Here is a 22,636-nt window from a genome sequence, read left to right as displayed (position 1 = left end):
GGGGTACAAGAGTGCTGGGGGGGGGTACAAGAGTGCTGGGGGGGGTACGAATGCAGTGACACTGCAGAGGTGGACGACTCTACAAAATGCTGCCCAAAGACCTGTGCCTCTGAAGATGATGTATGAGTGTTTACAGCTAACGTAAGCTGATTTAATCAAGAAAGGAACAAGCTTCAGACACATAAGGAAAACAGCTAAGACCGCATCTGTTTATAACTAAAAGTGAGACCAAGAAATATTCACAGACAATAATGGGTATGATCCCGCTGCCATAAAGCCTCAAGACAACTGTCTCTCACATGCTTTATTCTATTATGGTCAAGGGAAAGCAGGCATTTTTCTAGGTTGCAGGAATGATAATTTAGAAGAAAATGTATCTTTAAAAATAATTTCACAAATATCCATGTATTCCAACAATGTATTTTTAATCATAGCTCATATTCTGTTAAACCTGAATTACCTATAATTCAGTGTAAATAAATAGGATGGCCAACTTAAAAATTTATTTATGTTATATGTATAGGTACTTTGCCTGAATATATGTCTATGTACCATGTGAGAGCAATACTCTTACAGGCCAAGAGAAAATGCTGGCTCTTCTAGAATAGGAGATACAGCTGTGAGCCACTGGGTAAGTATTTGGAATCGAATCCTGGTTCTCTGGATGAGCAGCCAGTGCTGCTCTTAACACTTGAGCTATCTTTCCATTCCCCTATCACATGGCCTCTTAAGCCTAGGCAATCTTGGCGTTCTTTATATTTCTACTGATAATGTAACGACGATGTGTTATCAATGCATGTAGTGCAATGTGGTACTGAAATTCACCTATAATGCAACCTAGCTAAAAACAGTTACTTCAATTTATTAGCCTTCAGCTGTGATATCTGGCCTACAGAAAATACAGGTAATAGAAAAATTAATGAATAGATGCTGAAATGAGGACAAATGCAGGCAGAACATGTTACAGAAAAACTCTATCTACCTCTAACACAGAGACAAACCAATCAGACAAAGGCCTACATTAGAAATAACAACTAAAATGTAATGCTGTGATGGACACTTGCTTTGACAAAATCAGAATAAAGAAATTTTTGAGCTCAGTGCTCTAACAATATATTATGGGCATTTATAGGCTGGAAGGATGGAGAGAGGGAGAGAGAGAGAAAAAGACACACACACAAAATAGAGATAGAGAGAGAGATAGAGAATGTGTGTATTTGTATGTGTGTGTGTGTGTATGTATGTGTTTGTATGTAGTGTAGTACTAGGAGATTGGACCTAGGGTTTTGTACACACCAGGCAAATGCTCTTCTTGGCTATATTCCCAGTCCTAAAACATTTCATATTAATTTTTTTTAAAGTATCAATTTTGGGCTGGAGAGATGGATGGCTTAGTTGCTAGGCATGCTTGCTGTTCTGTCACAAGAACCAGAGCTCAGATCCTAGCACCCATGGGAGGTGGCTCACAACCACCTGCATGTCTCTGATACCACCTCCTGGTCTCCTAGAACACCCTAGAATCAATCAATCAATCTCTCTCTCTCTCTCTCTCTCTCTCTCTCTCTCTCTCTCTCACACACACACACACACACACACACACACACACACACACACACACACTCACACCCCGCTCCCCACAACACACACATTAGAAAAGGAAGGCTAACTTTGGGAGAAAACCCTATGGGGAATAATTCCAGATAAACAGAATTGCTGCTCTACTGAACTGCTCTTCATATGTCACTGTCTACAGATTTAATACTGCAAAACTACAAAAGAATTTGTGGTAAGATGTAGCTATAAAATTATCTTCACTGACCATAAAAGTTCTTAGATGAAGGAAAATAAGTATCCAAGAAAACAAGTAAAATGGTCTGTCAAAAAATTAGTAACTAGAGATATACTGTCATCCAGTCTTCTGTTGTTGAAAAAAGTCAGGGTGCAGAGAACAAATGGCTTTAGGATTAAGTGCGGAGTGAGGGAGAGAGATTGGAGGGATGGCTTAGCAATTAAGAGCATGTGTTGCTCCTTCAGAGACCTGAGTTCAATTCTCAGCATCCATGTCCCTTGGCTCCTGCACTCACATGTATAAAGACAAACACACATTCACATTTTATTAGAATAAATTAAAAAGTGGTGGGGGCTAGAGAGAGCACTGGCTACTCTTCCAGAGGACCTGGGATTGATTCTTGAACCCACATGGTGACTCACAACTACCTGTAACTCTAGTTTCAGGGGACTGGACATCCTCTTTGACTGCCTTGAGCACCAGGCACACAAGCGATGCACAAATACTCACGCAGGCAATCCCCCCCCCCCCCCATAAACACCGCCCTCAAACAAACAAACAAAGTGTTGTGTGCAGAGGTTCTCTATTGGAGCCGCACTTACAGTTTGTCCTTTGGGAGAACCTTCCTCTGTCAGTTTCTCAAACATCTCTTTAGCTGCAGGGATGTTCTGTGTGAGGTAATCACCAAACAGAAGAGCATAGGACACTCTCTCCAGGGCTTTGGTGTGATTCATGCCTGCTGCCTTTTGAAGATACCGATAGGCTCTTTAAAAGAAACAATCAAACAAAAAGTCAGCTGTGTTTTCAGAACAGTCATTTAAAGATTTTTCCTTACTAAAACGGACTGTAATTTTCTTATTTTAGAGTGAGAAATTCCAACCCATTACTCCTACTATATCATGTTATTATATATAGAGAAAATTTCCTGGAGAGTTTGATTTAGCTTATGTCTAGCATCGTGAGATTATCTAATTACACTAACAATGACTGAAAAGCTAATAAGGAGGTTAACAAGATTTGTAATGGAAAATTGTAATGATGCCAGGTAAACATGCAAATAACTCAAAATTTTCTCACTCTGCATAGACTAACAAAACCAGCAGGAATCAAACAGACATAAAATGCTATAATTCTTTCAGAGAATAACATTCTAGATGAAAATGTCAAAGTAGAACAAAAAAAAATCAGCACATCTAGTGACAGTTCCTTTTGTTTATGTCATTTTGGAATTCAGAACAGCATATTCATTCTTAGTTCTTAGAACCAATTACAATACACTATTGCCATTTTTCTCACTGATCAGCGTTGTGGTCAATATGTATAATCTCATCCAAATGAGTTAAAGTCTGCATATTAAGGTTTCCTGCAACAGGGCCTGTGCTGAGAAGAACGGGCTGGACAGTGCGACCTACTCTCTCTTCTGGCTCTTCCGATTGCTTCCGTTCAGTATCTTCATCCCAGCCTGATAAACCATCTCTGCTTCCTGCATCTGTCGTCTTTTTGCCGCTTCTTCTTCAGCTGACAATGAAATGACACGCATTAAATGAATTTCATTACCTAGTACCAAGCTCACTATTGTTTCAGGTAGGAATACATACAGAAAGAACGATCTTTGGCTATTTCTAAACATGACTAAAAATGGCTGAAGTGTGTCCTGTACTGACAAAGAGTTTAAATAACACAGTCTCTTTTAGCGGCAGCAAGACCAAGCTGCTTTTGAACATATTTCTCATTAGAGATGATGACTTTAGAAAAAAAAAATTAAACTAAAACTTCATATTAAATGCTAAGTTTAGCTGAAACAATAACAAAAAAGCTACTGGAGAAAAACAACCGGAAATTGCTATAATATCCAAAGGTCACATGTTGTATATTCACATAATCAATTATATAACTAAAACCTTAAAACTTGGCTTTTACCAAACATAGAAGTAATTTAGTGTACAAGGTTTAAGTTCAGTCATTTCTCTCTTCTTTTTCTGAATGGGGTTTCTTATAGCCCAGGCTGGCTTCAAACTCCCTACATTAGCAAGGATGTCCTTGAACTTTTGAACCTGCTGTTCAGAGTGCAAGGATTAAGGCTCGTGCCACCACGCCCAGTGTATGTGGTGTATGTGGTGTATGTGGTGCTGGGGGCCAATCCCATGGCTTTGTGCATGGCAAGCAGGCACTCTATCAATCAAGCTACATCTCTAGCCCAGCTCATTATTTTTCTATTTTTCAAACTCACTAATATAACACTGAAAAAAAATCACAGAACAGCTGTGGGTTTAAAAAAACTATTTTGAGCCGGGCGGTGGTGGCGCACTCCTTTAATCCCAGCACTCGGGAGGCAGAGGCAGGCGGATCTCTGTGAGTTAGAGGCCAGCTACAAGAGCTAGTGCCAGGACAGGCTCCAAAGCTACAGAGAAACCCTGTCTTGAAAAACTAAAAAACAAACAAAAAACAACAACAACAAAAAAACTATTTTGCTCCTTGAATGCAACATTTAAAACAGAATACAGAACTCATCATAAGACAGTGAGAAATGAATTCTTTTTGTAATAAAGAAAAACCTGTGCCGGGCGGCAGTGGTGCACACCTTTAATCCCAGCACTTTGGAGGCAGAGGCCAGCCTGATCTACAAGAGCTAGTTCCAGGACAGGCTCTAAAGCTACAGAGAAACCCTGTCTCAGAAAAAAAAAAAAAAAGAAAAAAAAGTCGGATATATTAAACTAGTCATAGTGGCCTGCATCTGAAGATGGCCTATGTTTCATGCTGTCTTAGGAGGCTACAGCCACCATGTTAGAAATGGTATCTGGTACTACACTGTCTGGTACTAAACTATGTCTTCCAAACACAGTTTTCCAGCAGAGGGCAGCATTTACACACAGGATGGTTAAACATACTACGTAGGTCAAGTGTAACATAAGCATAGCATAGTTCACTCAAAGCCTTTTAAAGATGGTATTTTTTTTTTGGTGTTCTTCTAACTACTATTAACCTTTGCTTCCATTATTGATGAATTATTTTGTATTAATTAGTTCAATAACCTGCCTCAAGGATTTATAGAAGAACTACTTGTGAATCAATGAGACTTAATGTGAAAGGCTGAGGGACAGCTTGGAATAAGTATATTACTGCTCACAGCTCTTGTTGTTCTCTAAGGCTGTGAGCATTTCACCAACACTGATCCACGTGGAAAAGGACAGCTAGACAATGCCTTCCGAATGCTGCCCTGGACATAAAACAACAGGGCGTGGCCCGACTTAGGCAGTACGCACTTTCGCAGAAGCCCCACTTCTCATCTGTCTTGTAGTCATAGGTGGTGGCGCACCACAGTCTGCCATCTTCCCTCCCGTCTGACGTGCACTCATCATATTCCTTCTCCAGGAAGAGGAAAGGGAAGTGGCAGGGCTCCCCGTGCGCCGTACCTTCAATGGCAGTCAAAACTGGAAAAAACAAAAAACCAAAAGAACAAGAGTCTAAATGAACACTTTTGTGATATAGGGACTCAACAACGTCAAGCTTCAGCTATATTAAATGTGAAGGCAAAGAGACACCCTGCGGCACCTGTAACTGGAGCCAGAGGAGAGCCAGAGCTGTCTGACTGGAAAAGACCTGAGGCCACGTCCACTTAGTGAGCCTGGCTGACTGCACACAAGAGTCTAGCTTAGACTTTGAGTTCTTAAGATAAAACAGTGTGGTTTCAAAGTCCACCAGGAAACTGCCTAAAGGCTGTCCTGAGTCTGAGACTAGAATCTCAAAAAGCAAAGCAAAGCAAAACTAAACAAAACAACAGACCCAACCAAAGAGCTCTAAGGAGTGAACAAAAACCAAGCAGGCATAAGGGAACTTAGGTCTCTACTGCTAGGACAATTTTCCTTTTTTCTGAATGGAGTCCAGCAATTTCAGTTATCTAAAGTTATACCTGGATAATGCTTCCCCAGGCAAAATTCATCATTTACACATTCCTCTGTGAAGCCCTTTGTTAGAGTACTTACCATGTTTACTGAGGGTTTTGTTACTAGCTCCCCCCCCCCCCAGCTCCTACTAGACTATTTAACACGGCCCCGTCATGTCGGATAATAAGTTCAAGAGCTGACAGCTGTTATTTATTCCTGACACCTTCCTCTGAGAGGCTAGAGGCATCTCTCCTTTTTTACAGTTTAAACAAGAGACGCAGCTGAAGATACTAATTTTAGAAACACTTTCAGTAAGCTGGGAGAAAACAATCTTTCACTCAATGGCATCAGGTAGATGCCACTTATCCTGTAGTGCAAGACCTGCTGCTCTTGCTGCTCAGTCAGCAGCTCCAAGTGTGACGAAAGGGGATCTGGCAAGCACAGCTGCCATGCATGATTTGCAGGTAAAGGGGCATGTACCTACCCAGACTTCTTTTTCATATGACGCTAAATCACTGGTTCTCAACCTGTGGGTCACAACCCCTTTGGGGAATCAAATGACCCTTCCACAGTGGTCACATTATCAGATAGTCTACATATCGGATATTTACATTATGATTTATAAGAGAAGATTAGTTATGAAGTAGCAACAAAAATATTATGTTTGGGGGTCACGTCATGGGTCGGCATGAGGAGATGCACTGAAAGGTCACAGCATGAGGAAGGCTGAGAGCCACAGTTCTACCTGTTTTCCACAGTCCCTTTTCTATCACGTATATGAATAATCAAAGTCAACAACTTGCTTCTAAAATAAAAGAATTCTACGATCATGGAGAGGTGGAATATTTCCGGTCCAATGTCAAGGCTTTCCTTCGTCCCCTAGAGTGCCCTTTATCGTAACATCCTTTCGACCATCAGATAAAATCTCTGACACACATAAACTTAGCAGACCATTAGCTTGCACAAGCTCAAAAGCTACAAATGCTATCAGATAACATCTGAACCTGTAACAGATTTCTTCACTTTGTTTTCTCTTTCCTAACCAGATAGCCCCATATTATCACCATGTGGTTGAAATAATGCATTGACTTGCCGTTTCCTTTTGTGACTATAAAACTCGATGAGGCCACTTCTACAGGGGAACAACCAGTGCTTCCAGGCCATGGCCACGCACACCTGGCTTACAATAAGCTTTTTCCCTCCCTTTGGAAGGAGAGTAATGTTTACGGTCAACAGCAACATAATCCTTTCCATCAAAGCTGGGTGTGTTGGAAGCCACTGCCTATGATTCACCCCAACTAGGTGAAGGGTCCTTCTCTGTCTTTCTCAGAGCAAAGTAGAAACACCTTTGTAACAGCCAAAAATTTACCTTCTCTGAACTTGTATTAGCTGAACAGATCAAGATGGTTATTCTACTGAATTATTATTTCTGTATTTTTATTTTTACCATAAGGGAAAATGTGGTTTTTATGACATAAAACGACCAGTGTGCAAATGTAAAGGAAACCCAATCACCTTTGCCTACCATTTCAAACTCTTTTTTTTTTTTCAGCTAATCAAGCTTTGTGGAAAATTTGAGCTTTTTCTTTATATTTGCAAACACGCGCACACAAAAATGGCTCCCCTGCCCCATACACATTCATGTGACTCACATGTTTATATAAATGTGATTTATCGTCTACACCTGTTTTGCTCTTGGGAGTCTACAGTTTTGGCACATGTGAGGCCAAGGTGAATAAATGGCTAGTTCCCAGACAAAACACCAAATCCTAGGTCTCTCATGAGCTTCCCTGCTAGCAGCGCCTCATGCGCTACCCCCAATGTGCTCTGTGTATGGGCACTGGGAGGTGTCAAGTGAATCCTATATGAAAATGGGGCCCTGAGAATTTAGGCCCAAAGTGTTCTTCAGCTCCACCTCCCCACAGCAAATACCATATGGAGTTTAAATGACTGTTCCTCCCTAATCCTGGCCCAGCTGCCAGGAGAAAAGACTTAGCTTCCAGTTCAAATAACTGAGACACATTGCCCAAATCTACCTGTGCACACTGGCTGGCTTTTGTTTCACCTTTCCTATAACGTGCTACATTGTTTAGGTGTTGACAGATTGAGAATTTCTCTCTTCCCAATTTTGACCAAAACTGCAAGTAGATAACATTTTGTGTTTATACATTATGTCTTTCCGTCTGTCTCTCCAGTTCATTTTTAGAGGTGTGTGTGTGTGTGTGTGTGTGTGTGTGTACGGGACATGTGCACATGAGTGCAGTGCCTAAGGAGATGAGAAAGCTGGAATTACAAGCAGTTGTGAGCTGCTTGACAAGATGCTGGCCAGGTTGGCTGCAAGAGCAGTATCTGCTCTAAACTGCAGACTAGGTGCAGACTGGGGCTCCGGTGATGCTGACAACCAGGGAGAGGACCTCAGGCATTCGTGTCTGGTTTCCTCTACTTGGCCTCAATGCATCCTTTCCCTTCACTGACTCTGCTTTGAATCCCTTTGCTGTGTAAGTGCTGGCCAAGTATTTTGATTCCTTATAGCAAATCACCAAACAGTCTTGGGCACCTTGACCCCTCACGTGGGATTTACTAGAATGGCCAATTCTCCTTGAAACGTGCTGTTGCACTGCGAGGGAAGAGGAGGGAAGGGGCAGGGCATGATAAGCCTGGTGCACAGGTAGGTGGGCTATGGAGCCATACGAGGTAGCCACTGAGGTTCTGTGTGTATGAGAGGAAAAGCGACCTGTGAGAGCTTAAAACAAGGGATTTAACTCTAGGAGAGTTGGCTTGGATCTCCTGACTGCTGTTGGTTTTACTGGATACAGAAAGGGAAAAAATAAGAATAGCTTAGTTGATATGAAAAGTTCTGATTATGATCTGTCCTCTGATGGGCCTTAAATTCTCCAGGCTGGATAAAGATGTTAAAGTTGACATTGTTCTCTCCTTTAAAAGAGAGCATGCACGCGTGTATAGGGTGGGGATAGTATTAAATCAGGCCCCAGGGCTGAAGAAAGATGGCAGCTAAGCCAGAGGACAAAAGGACTGCAAGCAGGTTTAGTTAGGTGCTCTCACTGCTGCGGCAGCCTTCCTTTCAGTACTCAGGCCGCTGGGTGTTCTCTGGCTGCTCTGACCTAGTGAGGGTATACCTAAACAGCAGTGAGGAGAGAAATGGAAAAAGGATGTTTAGTGGAGCATCGTTTAGTGCTTAGACATCTTGGATATACGCTAAAAGTTCATACAAAATATTAAGTACTTACGACTTTATAAATGCTAGAGGTATCACTGTGGTCAAGAGAAACTGAAGAAAAAATATGTTACTGAGACAAAACTTGGTTTTTCCCAGCAGCACAGGCTGGAATTTAAACCCTGAGATTGGTAACAAGACAGAGATATTATGTAGAGATCAAAAATCAGGTTGTGTTTGCTAATTCATTCCTGTGAAAGCTGAAGTCTGACTTTCCCCTCCTTCCCTCCCTTTTTAGTGACTAGGGTCTTACTGCATAGCCACAGCTGGCCTGGAGCTCACCATGTAGACCAGGTCTGCCTCTTCCTCCAGAGTGCTGGGACTGAAAGCATGTCACCAGAGTTGGTCAAAGTCTGATCTCTTAGAGGCAGATGATTTCCAACTTGAATATATTTTGAGTAGGCCAGTTAGGATTCTAAAGATTGACTAGATAAAAAGGGCTTAGGAAAGCCTGGCTTATTCAACTCCCTGGTCCTGAAGCACCTTGCTTCTGAGGCTGCTAACATCTGGCCTTTTTTGAGCCCTGGGTTTACAGGCCTTAATTGCCTGAACTTGATTCTGAGCCAAAAGTCAATACTGCCTGGGACGGGCTTGCAGCCCCAGAGGGAGCTGTGCCGCATTCAGAGCAGGAATGAGCTCAATGAACAGCACTGAGGCTCCTGCAGGCTCACACATTTAGGACAGTGCTCAGGGGCCCACAGCTGTGAAAAAGTCTCATTTGGGAAGGCTGGTTGGCCTGAATGGCCACATTCACATGCTCGCAGAGAAGGGCTCATTCGGTGCTGAGACCCTCTGAAATCCAGCTCCCGACTGGCTTGTCCACTTCTGGTATAGACAGCACTGTGAACTTGTGATTATTGGTCCGAGTTACAGGTTTGGAGAAGGTACATAGCAGAGACCATGATCCTCTGGCTCACTCGAGGCAGGCCGACCTGATTCCTGCTGGGGTAGTCTTCCTGCTGCTGACCCTTGGGCTTCTCCCCTGCAGTGTGGCGCAATGGACTGATGACCCACTTCCTGCTGCACACAGCTCAGGGAAAGCCTCTGAAGGGGCTGATAAACGAAGAATGATCAAGGTGAATGTGTAAGAGACTACATGGATTTATTTCCAGAGTGTTTGAAAACTGAGGATTTTGTTGTATTCAGTTTCTGGGCACCGTTTTCCTGGCAAAGTTATACAAATGTTTTTCTCTACTGTTCTGTGCCTCTTCCATAGAACCCTCCAGACACATGCTACAGATGAAACTAGGGAATGGCTGAAAAAAAAAAAAAGGTGTACTTAGGGTTTCTGAATGAAATTACTGATTTTCTAACCAAATAAACTGAAACTTTTGCATGGAGGAGGCAGAGGGAGCAGAGGGCATTCATGATCTCCAGAAACTGTTTCTAGAAGCTGCTACTCCGTCCTAAAGACAGGCTAGCTATGAGAAGGCGGTAGACGACCCAAGGTTTCATTTCCCACACAGAAATCCTCCAGATCCTTCTCTGACTCATGGGCAGATGGACTGGGTTATCGACGGTACAGCCAAACCTCCTAGCAAGTCCTCTGAAACCAAGGGCCGGACTAGGAAGGCGAAGGCCAGCCAGCACGGTGGAAGGAAGGTCACACTGTGCCACTTAACGCGCTTCATGCCCATTGTCAGGTCTGTTTCCATGGGCGTCTCACAACACTACCTCAGCCCTGAAAGGTTGCCAGGTCTACCTCAACCTACTAGACATAGTGAAACTGTGTCTGAACTGATGCTTTGGGCCAGGTTAAAAAGCAAAAACGTTAACTACTTGGCTTTCTAACAGATCTATTACAACTAATAGGATTTGCTGTAATTCATTAAGAACAGGACTCCTAAGGGGCAAAGCAGTAGTCTGGCCTCACCATCCCTGGGTCTTACTAATAACACCTCAGATCTACAGATGCCGTTGGCCAATGACCACAGAAGTGAAGACTGAGCAATTAGCGTATCAGCCTAAATTCTGTCCTTGAAAGGGTCTGCTGACAAAGACTGCCCTTAGCTGGCATGTATGAAATTACTGATTTCTGATGAGATCCCACCATCCTGCCTGTTCAGAGTGGCTCACTCAAACTATACAAACAGTAGGATTCATAATGAACACACGCATTCTCTCTGCGTGCCCGCAATTTTGGTATATGCCAGGTACGCGGTTGCCACCTTGCCCAGCTCCCAATAAAAAACTTCAGGTTCTGTGTCAGCCCCAACCTAAGTTACTCTGAGGGACGCTAATGCTTCCTATGTTACTATAACTGACTGCTGGAGGGTTAGGTGCACCTGGAGAGACATCCCTGAGAGAGGACCCTTAGAAGCTCCCTGAGACTACTCCATTTCATGTACTTCTTCCTCTGCTGATTTTGATGTGCATTTTAAAATTAAAATTAATTAATTGGGGGAGAGGCACATGCACGCCACAGTGAGTGTGTGTGTGTGTGTTTGCATAAAATTAGTTTATTGGAGTATACCTATGAATACATCTACATGCTTAAGTCCTTAGATTCTTCCTAGTGAATTACTAACCCGGGGGCTGTGGTCTTGCTAACACAGTAGGAAACATTCAAGGAGAGGTACAAAGGCAAATGTGGCTGGGGTCATGTGGAAGAAGGGAGCAGCAGAAAAGAAAGCTGGAGGGAGGTGAGAAGTTTGGATTCTAAGATGACAGGAACCCAAGAGCACGAGCAGAAAGTCGCCTCTGCCTGCTGTCAAGGACTGACTGTAGAGGAAAGAGCGAAAGCCCGGGCCACAGGGGAGGCTCTTACCCTTGGGTGGTGCAGAAGTTGCTGCACAAAGAGCAGTTGAAGGGGAACAGAAATTTGGTGTTGGGTTTGTTCAAGGGGTGGAGAGGACATTTTAAGCTGTGAGGGTAACCTGTGGAAAGGCCCAGGACACAGACTGCACTGCGTGCAAACTTGGGGGAACATTCAGAAGAGGGTGTTCTAGGGAGAGCTGCAGGTGAGAGCACAGAAGAGGTGCTGCCATGCCAGATTCTGTGAAGCATGCCAACAAGTGTGTGCCTCACTGCAGAAGGCATGGGAGCAGTGCTGTACATAAAGAAGCAGGGTCAAGTCTCAAAGTTAGGAAGATTGACACAGCAGGAACATGAACCAAAGGCTGACAAAAGGAACATCTTAGAGGGACAGTAACAGGATCTAATTCTAATGTAGTTGAATGGAACACACAAAGCCATGCAAACTCATGCAATATATATTACATATTAAATATGCATAAGTGCATATGATTTTGTGTATTATGAATAAATTAAAAATCAATCGAAATCATTACTGAAACAAGCTGAGCAGGTGAATATGTTTATAAAGTTGCTGGTAAAGCCACTCACAGAAAATTGCATAAGAGATAGTTATAATACGATTTCAAATCCCCAATAAAAACATCCTGGAAACAAGAATCAGAAATCCCTATCTGCTATGTCTTTTCACTGGCCTAAAAGAGAGACTTGGTGAGAATTCCTTATAAACACGATAGTGACAGACTGGCCATCAAGCAGGTTAAAGGTCCAGAAAGTTTCACAGCACTGACTTCTGGCACATTTTAGCAGGATGGACTTGGTCTGTCCAGATGCTCATTTACACAAGCCTCAAATGTATGCAGGCCCCACTTTCTAGAGCAGTGGTTCTCAACCTTCCCAATGTACAGTTCCTCAGGTTGTGGTGATACCCAAACATAAGATGATTTTCACTGCTACTTCATAACTGTAATTTTGCTATCGTAATGCTAAAAATATCTGACATGCAGGATATTTGACCCCTGTGAAAGGGTCATTTGACCCCCCCCCCCCAAAGGGTTGTGTCCCACAGGCTGAGAACTGCTATCCTAGAGGGTATTTCAAATTTTATGATTATCGGAGAATGAGCTGGAGATAGCGAACCAACACAGCTTTCTTCTGTGGAAGTGACAATCCACAGTGTCCCTTGGAGTCTAGTACAGTATGACTTGGCTAGAGCCCATTCTGGATGGGACAAAGAAGGAGCTGCAAGGAGCCCTGGTGTCATGGACTTGTCTTTGTTTTCTTGTCTTGTGGCAGCTGACTCTGAAAATATGCACCATGTCTGGCACTGGATAAGAACTCGGATTCTTAGAAGTTCAATTTGTCAGTCAAACCCTTTTCATTATCTCGACTGTAATACTTAATTTGCACTAAGTTTCCTAAACTTAGATACTGAAAAGGCTCAATAGCAGTGTTAATTCTTGGTGCCTAGGCAGGGTCTAACTAGCGGAAATGAATCTAGGTTTTCTGGAGAAATGACTGAGGTTAACCTTTAGGTTAGGAAATATGCTGAGTTTGAGACATACTATTCTGCCTGAAATGTTATGAAGATCACCAGAATCCAGTCAAAAGGACAAAGGCATAAACTAAAGGTATTCTCAGTGGACAAAAGTAAGATACTCTTAGCCATAAGAATGGCTGTACAGAGTGAACTGGGAATAACTAAAGGTCATGGTTTGTCATGAGGTGGTTGTATGTAAAAAGCCTATTTGTTCTTCCTCTAAGTTTCTTCACATGCAGTTCCTAGAATCTTAGATTCTCTTGGAGACAGAGAATTCCCTTCTATATACCAAAGTCAGTGGGAGCCAGGGCTCCTAAGTTACCAAACTAGGGAGCTAACCATGCATCATAGGGCTGAAGCTTCTTCCACTACATCAGAGGAGCAGAAGGTAATGAAGCTTCCATAGGAATCCAAAGGACTGAGTTCCAAGAGGGTCTCAACAGCTGCGAGGATGGAGGTTCCCGGAGGGTGGTGGACCCAGAGGGGCAAGGAAGCTCTGCTTCTCCTCTACCTCAATCTACGCACTCCCTATCCAACTCTTCAGTGCCGTCTTTAACACAGTTTGTAACATACTTCAGAATAGATGGGTAAACACGTTCTATTTCCGAGTTTTCTGAGCTGTTCTAACACATGAAGTGAACCTAAGAATGATGTCACGGGAACTCTGGCTTGCAGATCGTCAGAAGCACAGGCAACTGGCATGTGAGCGGGGCAGGGGGCAGGGGGCAGGGGACATTCCTGTGGGGCTGAGCCCTCGACCTGGGGGATCCGATGCTATCTCCAGGTAGAAGGACAGAACTGAGATAAAAAAGTGCGACACCCACTGCAGAACTGCTTGCTTGCTGTGTGGGGAAATACTGACCAACCGGCGAGCATATGAAAATTACCTGCACTGATTTTTTTTTTCTCTATATTCTTACTAATGCTCAAAAACAAAGAACTTCAAATTGTATATATATGCCTGGTGAAAGCTTGTCAGAATATTCTAGGATAATGTCGAACATTATTTTTAGTTGATGGAATAAGGCGCTTTTAATTTTTGAGAAATGATTTTTCTATCAATGAGTACAGCAGAGTTTCACTTGGGATCGATTCCTGACTGTGGCTGGAATTGAAGCAAGTGCTGCTGTGGTCAACTGTGAAGTAAGAAAGTAAATGGCAGAGTGGACGCTACCAAATTTTAAAAGGACAGACACTTACCCCACACACTGTTTTAAGGTCAGTTTTGAACATAAAGCTGTGAAGCTGGCTCAGGTGAGAAGATGATTAGGGTTCAGTTTCAATGGGAGAGGGTAAGACCTAAATCAGATTTACCTAGGATGACTGAAAACTTACAGGATGGTGAAAATGGCAGTAAAAACTAACAAAATTTGCAAACACCCTGGAAACTCTGCTTCTTTTCTTTTCTCCCACCTTGGCATTTAATTTCAATCTTTTTTCAAAGAAATTTACATGCTAGTCTACAAATATGCCAAGATATTAATAGAAAATACTTGTAATTTTATCAATGAATTTAGGTCATGTAATATCAAACCACAGTGAATATCTGATTGGCTAAAACCTTGAAAACCCTGTAAACCGCACTCTGCTCTTTCTACGTGGTTAATAATCAGCGAGATCAGCTCTAGCATTTGTCTAGGTTCCCTAGCTTTAAAGTTCCAGGAGTCAGGTGAAATCAAAGAGTCAAGGTTACCTGGCTTCCTGGCTCTCTTTGCTTCCTCATAGCTCTTACTGCTTAGATTTGGAGAGTCTACAAAGCTGATTTCTTCGGTGGTACCGCCTTCTTCCTCCGTCTTGGGGCCCTCTTCCTCATCCTGAAGAGGGGACTCCACCTCTGGTTCCTCAGAATCAACAAATATCTGCCCAGCAACCACTCTGCCTGTGGTGGTGTGGTCCTTCACGGACTCATCTGCTGGCAAAGAACTCTGAGAAGAGAAAATGTTTTTGTTACTCATCTGTACCACGACGTCCCCAATCCAATCTGACCGCTGCTCTGATAGGTGTCTACAGGTGTCTCCTTCAGTTCTGAGGCATGCCAAGCTCCACCCGGCTAGAGGCTCTGATGTGCTTATCCCAGCTGGGGCTGCAACTAGCTTTGAATTCCAATTCAGACGTTACTTTCCCATTAGCCTTCTTTAATCCCGGAAGACCGGGCTATGCCCTTCCTTACATGCACTCCTCCTTTATCCTTGCCCTTGGTAGCGCTGTATTATGACTTCCTGTTTGGATCTCTACTCGGTCTAATCTAGAGATCTGTGTTCAGAACCAGCAGCCCTCCCTGGGTATGTGAGAACCAGTTATACTTATGCAACCCACGAGGACGTGCATTTCCTAATCTGTTTAGGTGGAGCAGATGGCACGGTGATGCGGCGATGTGTACTCTCAACCCCAGCACTCAGGAGGCAGAGACATGGACCCCTGTGAGTTCAAAGCCAGCCTGGTCTACATAGTGAGTGCCAGGTCAGCCTAGACTATAGAGTAAGACCTTATCTCACCAAACAAACAAACAAACAAACAAAAAATGCACACCTGCAATGCCAGGACTTGGGAGTGCAAAAACAGGAAGATGGAAAATTGTAGGTCACCTTCACCTACATAGTGAGTTTGAGATCAGCCTGAACTACATGAGACTTTAGAAGAAAAAACAGGGTATAAAATCCATCTTTCTTTGGGCACTAAAAATGCTATCTTTGTGTGAGTGTCCACCATCCACACACAATATTAAAATTTAAGATGAACGTGATCCTAACAGCCAGCACCCCTTAAAGAAATTCTCATTATTCTTATATAGTTTTTTTTTAAATGAAAAGAGTTAGAATTAATATAGGTATCATCTTTAATTGAATTTGTGACTCAGAATTAGTATGCCCTTTCTAAGATATATAACTCCTTTACTTTGTTCAGTGAAAACCTTAGTACCTACCTTGGAATCTATGGATTCATCCTGGTTACTCTCGTCATCTGCAAAGAAATTTTAAGACAAATTATCTCTTGTGTTGGGAACTATAAACGTTAGAAAGTACACAAAAGACCCTATGTGTCCCTATCCAAGAGTCCAAGTATTTCAGGAATCCTATGTGAAAAAATTGGAGGGGAAACAAACACACAACAGATAACTAGTCACTAGATAAATGAACCCACTTTATTATCTATTTATTTAGGGTCTCTGAGAAAGGGTTTATCTGTAGCCATAGCTGTCCTGGAACTCACTCTGTAGACCAGGCTGGCCTCAAACCCACAGAGATCCGCCTTTGCTTTCTAAGTGCTGGGATTAAAGGCCTGCACCCCTCCCATCTGGTTAATCTAGATTATTTAAAAATTGATTGTATTCAAAGATTTCACAAAAGATTAAGGGGAAAAAAATCCCTCTTCATCTTCCACATAGGAAAACCAGAAGGCTCCCTTCCTACTCCCCCAAACCAGCCTCTTGTTCAGATTCCATCTCAGTTTATAAAAATGAAGCTCTAATTTCATATTCCAGGTTTTAGCTCTTTTGTTTCTCTGCTGAGGATCTGGAGCTACTGTAGGTTATTTTAATTCAGAGCAGGATTTCGTTGTTTCACTAATTTCTTCAGCCCCAAGATAACAACAGCTTCTTAAGAGGTGTGTGTGTGAGAGAGGGAGGGAGAGAGGGAAGGGAGGGAGGACAGGAAGAGAGAGAAAACTCGAGTGCATGTGTGTGGAGATGGCTCAGTGGTTAAGAGCCCTGGCTGCTCTTGTAAAGGACTCAGGTTTGGTTCCCCACGTCACATACTGGCTCACAGTCGACTGTGACTCCAGTTCCTGGTGAATCTGACACTCTTTTCTGGCCTCCATGGGCACTGCACACACATGCTGCACTGACACACATGCAAGCAAAACACTCATCCACATAAAAAGAAAAGCAATAGCTTATGGCTAAGAAAAAACAATCAATGACTCCAGCCAGTATTGACAGCTTGCTTCTGAATGCACAAAGACGGTTTAGCTTTCTCAGAAATTATATTTTCTATTATCCTTTCCATGGTTTTTGGCTGTTTTCACTAGTTTTAGTGCCTGTTTACAGTGCTCTCTAGAGAAACAGACAACAACTCAATGCCAGGTGCAAGTGCTTGACCTTCATAATCACTGCCAATGTAAAGACAAACAGCGACATGATCTTCTGTTTCCTTCTTTTTTAAAAATGGCCTGATTTTACCCTGAACGGGGCATTACTATTCCCGTGCCCATAAACTATGAGAAATTCACAGTGGAATTTTATAAAACCACTTTTTACTGGAAAATGTGGCAGTACTTTGTTTCTGATGGCTATACCATAAGGGTTTGAACTTTCGACAACTTAGTTTGCAGTATTTGTTTTGCATATCTGAGAAGAATAAGTCTTCCAGTGAAGTTATGCTTCATGTATATTTCCAATTCAAAAGAAAAAAGTAGAGTATAGTCACTATATAGATTCACCTGCGTTAAGAGGGCCTTCAAATGTTTTACTTCTGCGAGTCTGAGGTAATGGTTGCGGGGATGGCATGTCTTAGTCCCATAGTGCCCATGGCGTTTTGGCAGTGGTCCACGAATTAACAACCATCCTCCCTCCTAGCTTTTTGAAGATCTAAATGGTTCAAATACTATCCTTAGTATTATCTCTTGCTAAGGGATGGAAACCCATATCTATTATGTATCAACGTTGTAAGTATTAATGCCATTTGCTAATCACAAATACCAACTATTTAGTGCCTGGCCTGAAGAGCAGGCACCACCTGTGCAAATTTGTCTAGGATAGGTCCCTACACACGAGGCCTCTGGACCGGCTTGCAAGTGCAAATTAGTCAGGGACATAGAACTGAACACAAATGACACGCATCTGAATCAGAGATAACAGCGAGGCGCTGGAGGAGCAAAGTGTGTTGTTCAGCTCCAGGAGAAAGGATTTGTGTCATCAGGGTGGTTTCATGTGGATTGCATCATTCTTTCTTTCACTAAGATGACTTGGTCAACAAAACAGTTTTCTCAGCTACTAAACAGGAAAACATACTCCAAACAGTAGCTTTAAGGATAAGCCAAAGTTGTTTTCTCTTACCAGCTGATATTTACACGTACCATCTTTAAAAAGGTTGCTGGTAATGTAAGCGACTCTGACGTACTCAAGGAAAATCCAAGACACTGACATTGTGCATAACTAGGAAGGGCACAGCAATACCTGCATTAGGCATTGCATTTTATCAGCAACAGATACAAAGCAAGAAGAGAAAAAAATGCGAAAGGATTTAATGACGAGTTCCAAATGTCTCGTTTACCTGTATCACATCTAAAACGGAACTGCTTTAACTAACTGTACAACTTCCCTTGAAAAACAACCCACGTTCATTTTTATTATACGGAACTGCACACGACCAGGGATCTGACAAGGAAAGGGGATCACTATGTTTTCATTTTCCTATGTGTCATGTCTATTAAACAGATTAGTTCACCTCCAAACGCAAAGAGCCGTGAGTTTAGTGAAAAGGGAACAGCCACCCTGCTTCTGCTTTGCTCGACGCGGGTGCAGCTCCTAGCAAACTCCTGATCCTAAGTCACCCCAAATCTGAGGTGTGGAAAGCTGAGACACACAGCTCAATACGAAAAGCCTGCTCAGCCTCTATTTTCTTAGTCTGTCAAAAGGGAACACCACGATGTGCCTGTTGATTCACACTGACGGTGCGAGGAGCAACTAGAACATTGAAATTAAATACCCCCAGCCATCTCGAAGATGCTCTCTCAACTTCTGCATTAATACAACTTACCTCAAATACCTGGCAGTGTTGCTAATGGAAAGGCGGTAGGCAGTCCTTCTCCTAACCTCTCAGTCTTTCCTCACCCTGTCTTGGACTGAACCCAGGCCCACTACCAATAAGGTAACGCTGCCAGCGCCACCAAGGCCATATTTCTAAGTGAGAGAAAATTAAGGAGAAATAGCTTTTTTAAAAACTCTCCTCTCAATTTACTCATTTACAAGAAAAAGGAAGCATTTCTAATACAAGAACCATGCTTTTACATGTCTCTAAGCCAACATGTTAGATGAGGTTTACCAACAATGATGGAATAAGGGCCAGCTTTATTGGTTAATCAGAGCCTATGTGGTGTGGTTGTTAAGTTCAACCTGCCCTGGGTAACATTAATATTAAATAAAACATGATCATAAAAACCTGATTTTTATGAAGAGCTGGGCTTTAAATCACAATCTCAAAAGTGAGGCAAAAATTCCATGTAAATAAGCAACCAAATGCATAGCATGAGACCTGAAAAACCCAAGTCTTTAATTTATAAAGCTTCATATTAAATATGATATCTGAACTTCATGTGAGCAGAGTAGAGCTATCTTTTGATATACACAGATGCCTCAGTCCAGGACACCCCGGGATGTCCTAATCCTAGAAATCCCTTACATAAAACAGAATTTACAGATAACTTTCATCCCTTCTTACAAGGTAAATGTTAAACAATTAGTTATTACATTGTCTAGGAAGTAAGGATTGGGATAAAAAGTCCACATGTACACGATACAACAATTTAACCCCAAAAGCAGGCTAAACCTGACAAAGTGGAACTTGTGGATCAGTAGGGTCCACTGGCCTTTCCCTAGCTTTCCTCATGCACGTTTATACTGTTGTTCTAGCTAACTTTTCACCTGTACCACAGAAATGTATGGCTGTCACTGTGATGGAAATCAGAGCAGACATTTCCTAAACTCTGTACTCCACTTATATCAACACAAGCTGAAGATTTAACACTTGAGCGCTAAGTACTTCAGCATAGCTCTCAGCTGGTTATTGTTGCCAATGCCAAGAGCTCAAAGTACACACAGCACAGTCGACGGAAGATGTAGGAAAAGCTGTTATGTTTGAATGTTCTTTAAGACGTAGGAAAAACTGTTATGTCTGAATGTTCTTTAAACTCTGCAAAGTGAATTTCAGAGGGATATATGCTATGTTGTTTAATTACTGGAATCTTCAAACTTTAGGGTGAAGCATCATAGAGCTCGTTCATATATACAGGTTATGTGGTGTATTGTAGAGCTAAAACTGTATTATTAAGAAAACCCAAGGAGGAATTCAGTTGCAAAAGGTCCACAGTCCATCAGGGTCTTTACCCAAAACATGCAACAGCTCCACTTCATACTTCTTTTGGACAGTAACTGCTAAAATTTCTGCCGGAGTCAAGTACTGTACAGTCTTTAAGGATTTGATTAATCAACACAAATGTCACCTCAAATGGAGCAGACTCCAGAGCGATGCGGGCAGTAAAGTGATTACCATATGCCCCTTTCGAAGTGGGATCTAGAACTCACCACCCATGGGATTCCGGTTCAACTCTCTAATTTTAGAAGTAGGGTGCTGTTATGGCTTTCATTTACAACCAGGACAGAGAATTTGGGGATTCAAATAACCATCTGGAAAAATGTCTGTTGTTAAAAAAAAAAAGTTGACATTTATATTTTCAGTGTTCCAGAAAAAAAAATGTAAAGCCATCCAACAGCTGTCTTGTTAAATGGAACTGACTAAAATCTCAAAGTCTTTCTGTAGTCAATGTCTACCAACACCTAAAACATTCTTAGTGTGTTTAAAATAAACATATTTAAGATAGTAACTGTTCTGATATAGGCAGAGCAAAACATTCACGAGGAAAACCCTTTGCAAAGAGGTAGCATAAAGTCAGCCGGGTGGAAAATCAATTAATGACACGAATTTTTGTACCTGCAGAAAAAGGCTAAACTATTTTCTGTTCATTTTGAAAGAACCAAGTCTCTCTCAAAAATCAAAAAAATCACTATCTACAAATTCAGAAACACCATGGCAGAGGTTACATTTTCCCAGGAAAGTTTATTTAAGGAGAGGGGCGAGAATGACTCCAATTATATCAGAGGTTTTCCTTGTAAAAGACCAGACTAACAGACCAGGTGTTGAGCAATGCCTCTACGCCACTGTCAACATCCTAGTCCCAGTGAACCCTGCTCTGCTCAAAGTGACAGCTCCAGGTGTGTCAACTGCAACCCCCAGAGCGTCCCCGAGTCTGGACACACATCCTCTCCGTGAGGACCGAGGAATCCCGGTGGGTATAAGCCAGCTGTCTGGAATCCCTGCCCATCAGTTCATTCCTCATTCGTCACAAGTCACCTAAAGTTTGCTGCGTGGGAGACGTGTGGGCAGGGTGATCAGCCTTGCCTTACGTCCAGCTCCCTAAGCACCCTCTTTGGCCCGGGATAACCGAAGCCCAAAGCAAGAGCGAGTGACAGCCAGGGCGAGGTGTGACCAGAGACCACCGAGCCCCTCGGCCCTGTCTCCACCGCGGTTGGGGGGCGGTGGCTCGGGGCCTGCCGCCCGAGGCCCAATACTGACCCGAGGACGCGGCCGCCGAGCTCAGGAGCACCGTGCAGAGCAGCAGCGTCAGCCCGAAGCGGACCCGCATTCTGTTCTCCGAGGTCGAGAGCCGTCGCGGTCGCCGCGACCAACTAAGCCGCTGCCACCGCCTCACCGCCGCCTCGCAGCCGCTCTTCCTGCTCAGGTTCCTTCTTCTCCCCTTCCCAGGCCACCCTGGCCCAGCGCGCAGCCAATCCCCAGCTGCCGCTCCGACCTCCTTGTCCAATGATCGTGTTCGCCCCGCCCTGTTCATAGGCACGCCCCCTATGTCATCCCTTAGCCAATCATTGTGCACGATTTTCACATCAGCTTTCCCGGTTGGACCACGGCCTCACCGACATGGCCCCAGCTAATTGGTAGCGCCTGAATCAGCGCGTTAGGCAAGGGCTCGGATGGAAATGTCCTCACCTAGGACTACAACACCCACAATGCACTTCATTAGAGTCTCTCGGCTGATGCTCTTGGGAGATGTAGTCCAGAACAACGCAAGCGTACCGCCTGCAGGTGACTGAGAAAGTAAGCAGGAGGAATTGGGTTAGATACTCAAGGCATAGCTTCACGGCACTCTTGGCGTTTGAACCAGAGCAAATACCAAGGAACAGATATCACATTGTTAAGAACTTATAAAAGGCAGCTAAGGATTTCTTTGTAATTATTTTGAGAATTTGAATTGAACATGACGTGAGCACTGAGAAATATGCAACAGCAGCATTAAAATCTTAAGTATTTTTAGAATTTAGTTTAAAAATACAGTCTTTTTTTTTTTAAAGCTTGGGCAAAGCAATAACTGTAGTTTAAAGGGCTAAAGGACAAAAAGTGCCATTCAGCTTTCCCCTAATAAAACAAAAGGAAAGAAATTTCCCCCAGTGAAGATGGGTTCAACTCTTGTGTTTATTTTTGCTAGTCACCCGCTAAAAGTGCCAACAGCGCTCCAAAACCTCTTCCAACACTTGTCCTCATTGTTCTCTCGGGAAATACAGCAATGTTCTCTTCTTCCTTGACCAGAGATGGGATTAGATGATTGTGTGGAGACAGAGGTGAGAGCCAAGGCTCTCAGACATGGAG

At 43.0% G+C, this 22,636-nt stretch overlaps 1 protein-coding gene across 1 annotated transcript in view; it reads right to left on the bottom strand.

The window, feature by feature from the left end:
* Sel1l (SEL1L adaptor subunit of SYVN1 ubiquitin ligase) overlaps positions 1 to 21,738 on the bottom strand; it is a 44,192-nt gene extending 22,454 nt beyond the window's left edge. The window contains exons 1-6 of the mRNA XM_050152383.1: positions 21,551 to 21,738; positions 16,126 to 16,163; positions 14,896 to 15,127; positions 5,053 to 5,220; positions 3,202 to 3,307; positions 2,392 to 2,554 (exon numbers count right to left, since the gene is read on the bottom strand). Of these exons, the coding sequence (XP_050008340.1) occupies positions 2,392 to 2,554; positions 3,202 to 3,307; positions 5,053 to 5,220; positions 14,896 to 15,127; positions 16,126 to 16,163; positions 21,551 to 21,620 (777 nt within the window). The 5' untranslated portion in view covers positions 21,621 to 21,738. The remainder of the gene's footprint in view (positions 1 to 2,391; positions 2,555 to 3,201; positions 3,308 to 5,052; positions 5,221 to 14,895; positions 15,128 to 16,125; positions 16,164 to 21,550) is intronic.
* Positions 21,739 to 22,636: the final 898 nt, after the last annotated feature.

This window comes from Alexandromys fortis, unplaced genomic scaffold (genome assembly GCF_014885135.2).
Source record: "Alexandromys fortis isolate MF-2015 unplaced genomic scaffold, M_Fortis_MF-2015_v1.1 scaffold_47, whole genome shotgun sequence".
In the NCBI taxonomy this organism is placed as follows: Eukaryota; Metazoa; Chordata; class Mammalia; order Rodentia; family Cricetidae; genus Alexandromys; species Alexandromys fortis.
This window is presented reverse-complemented; position numbering and strand designations above follow the sequence as displayed.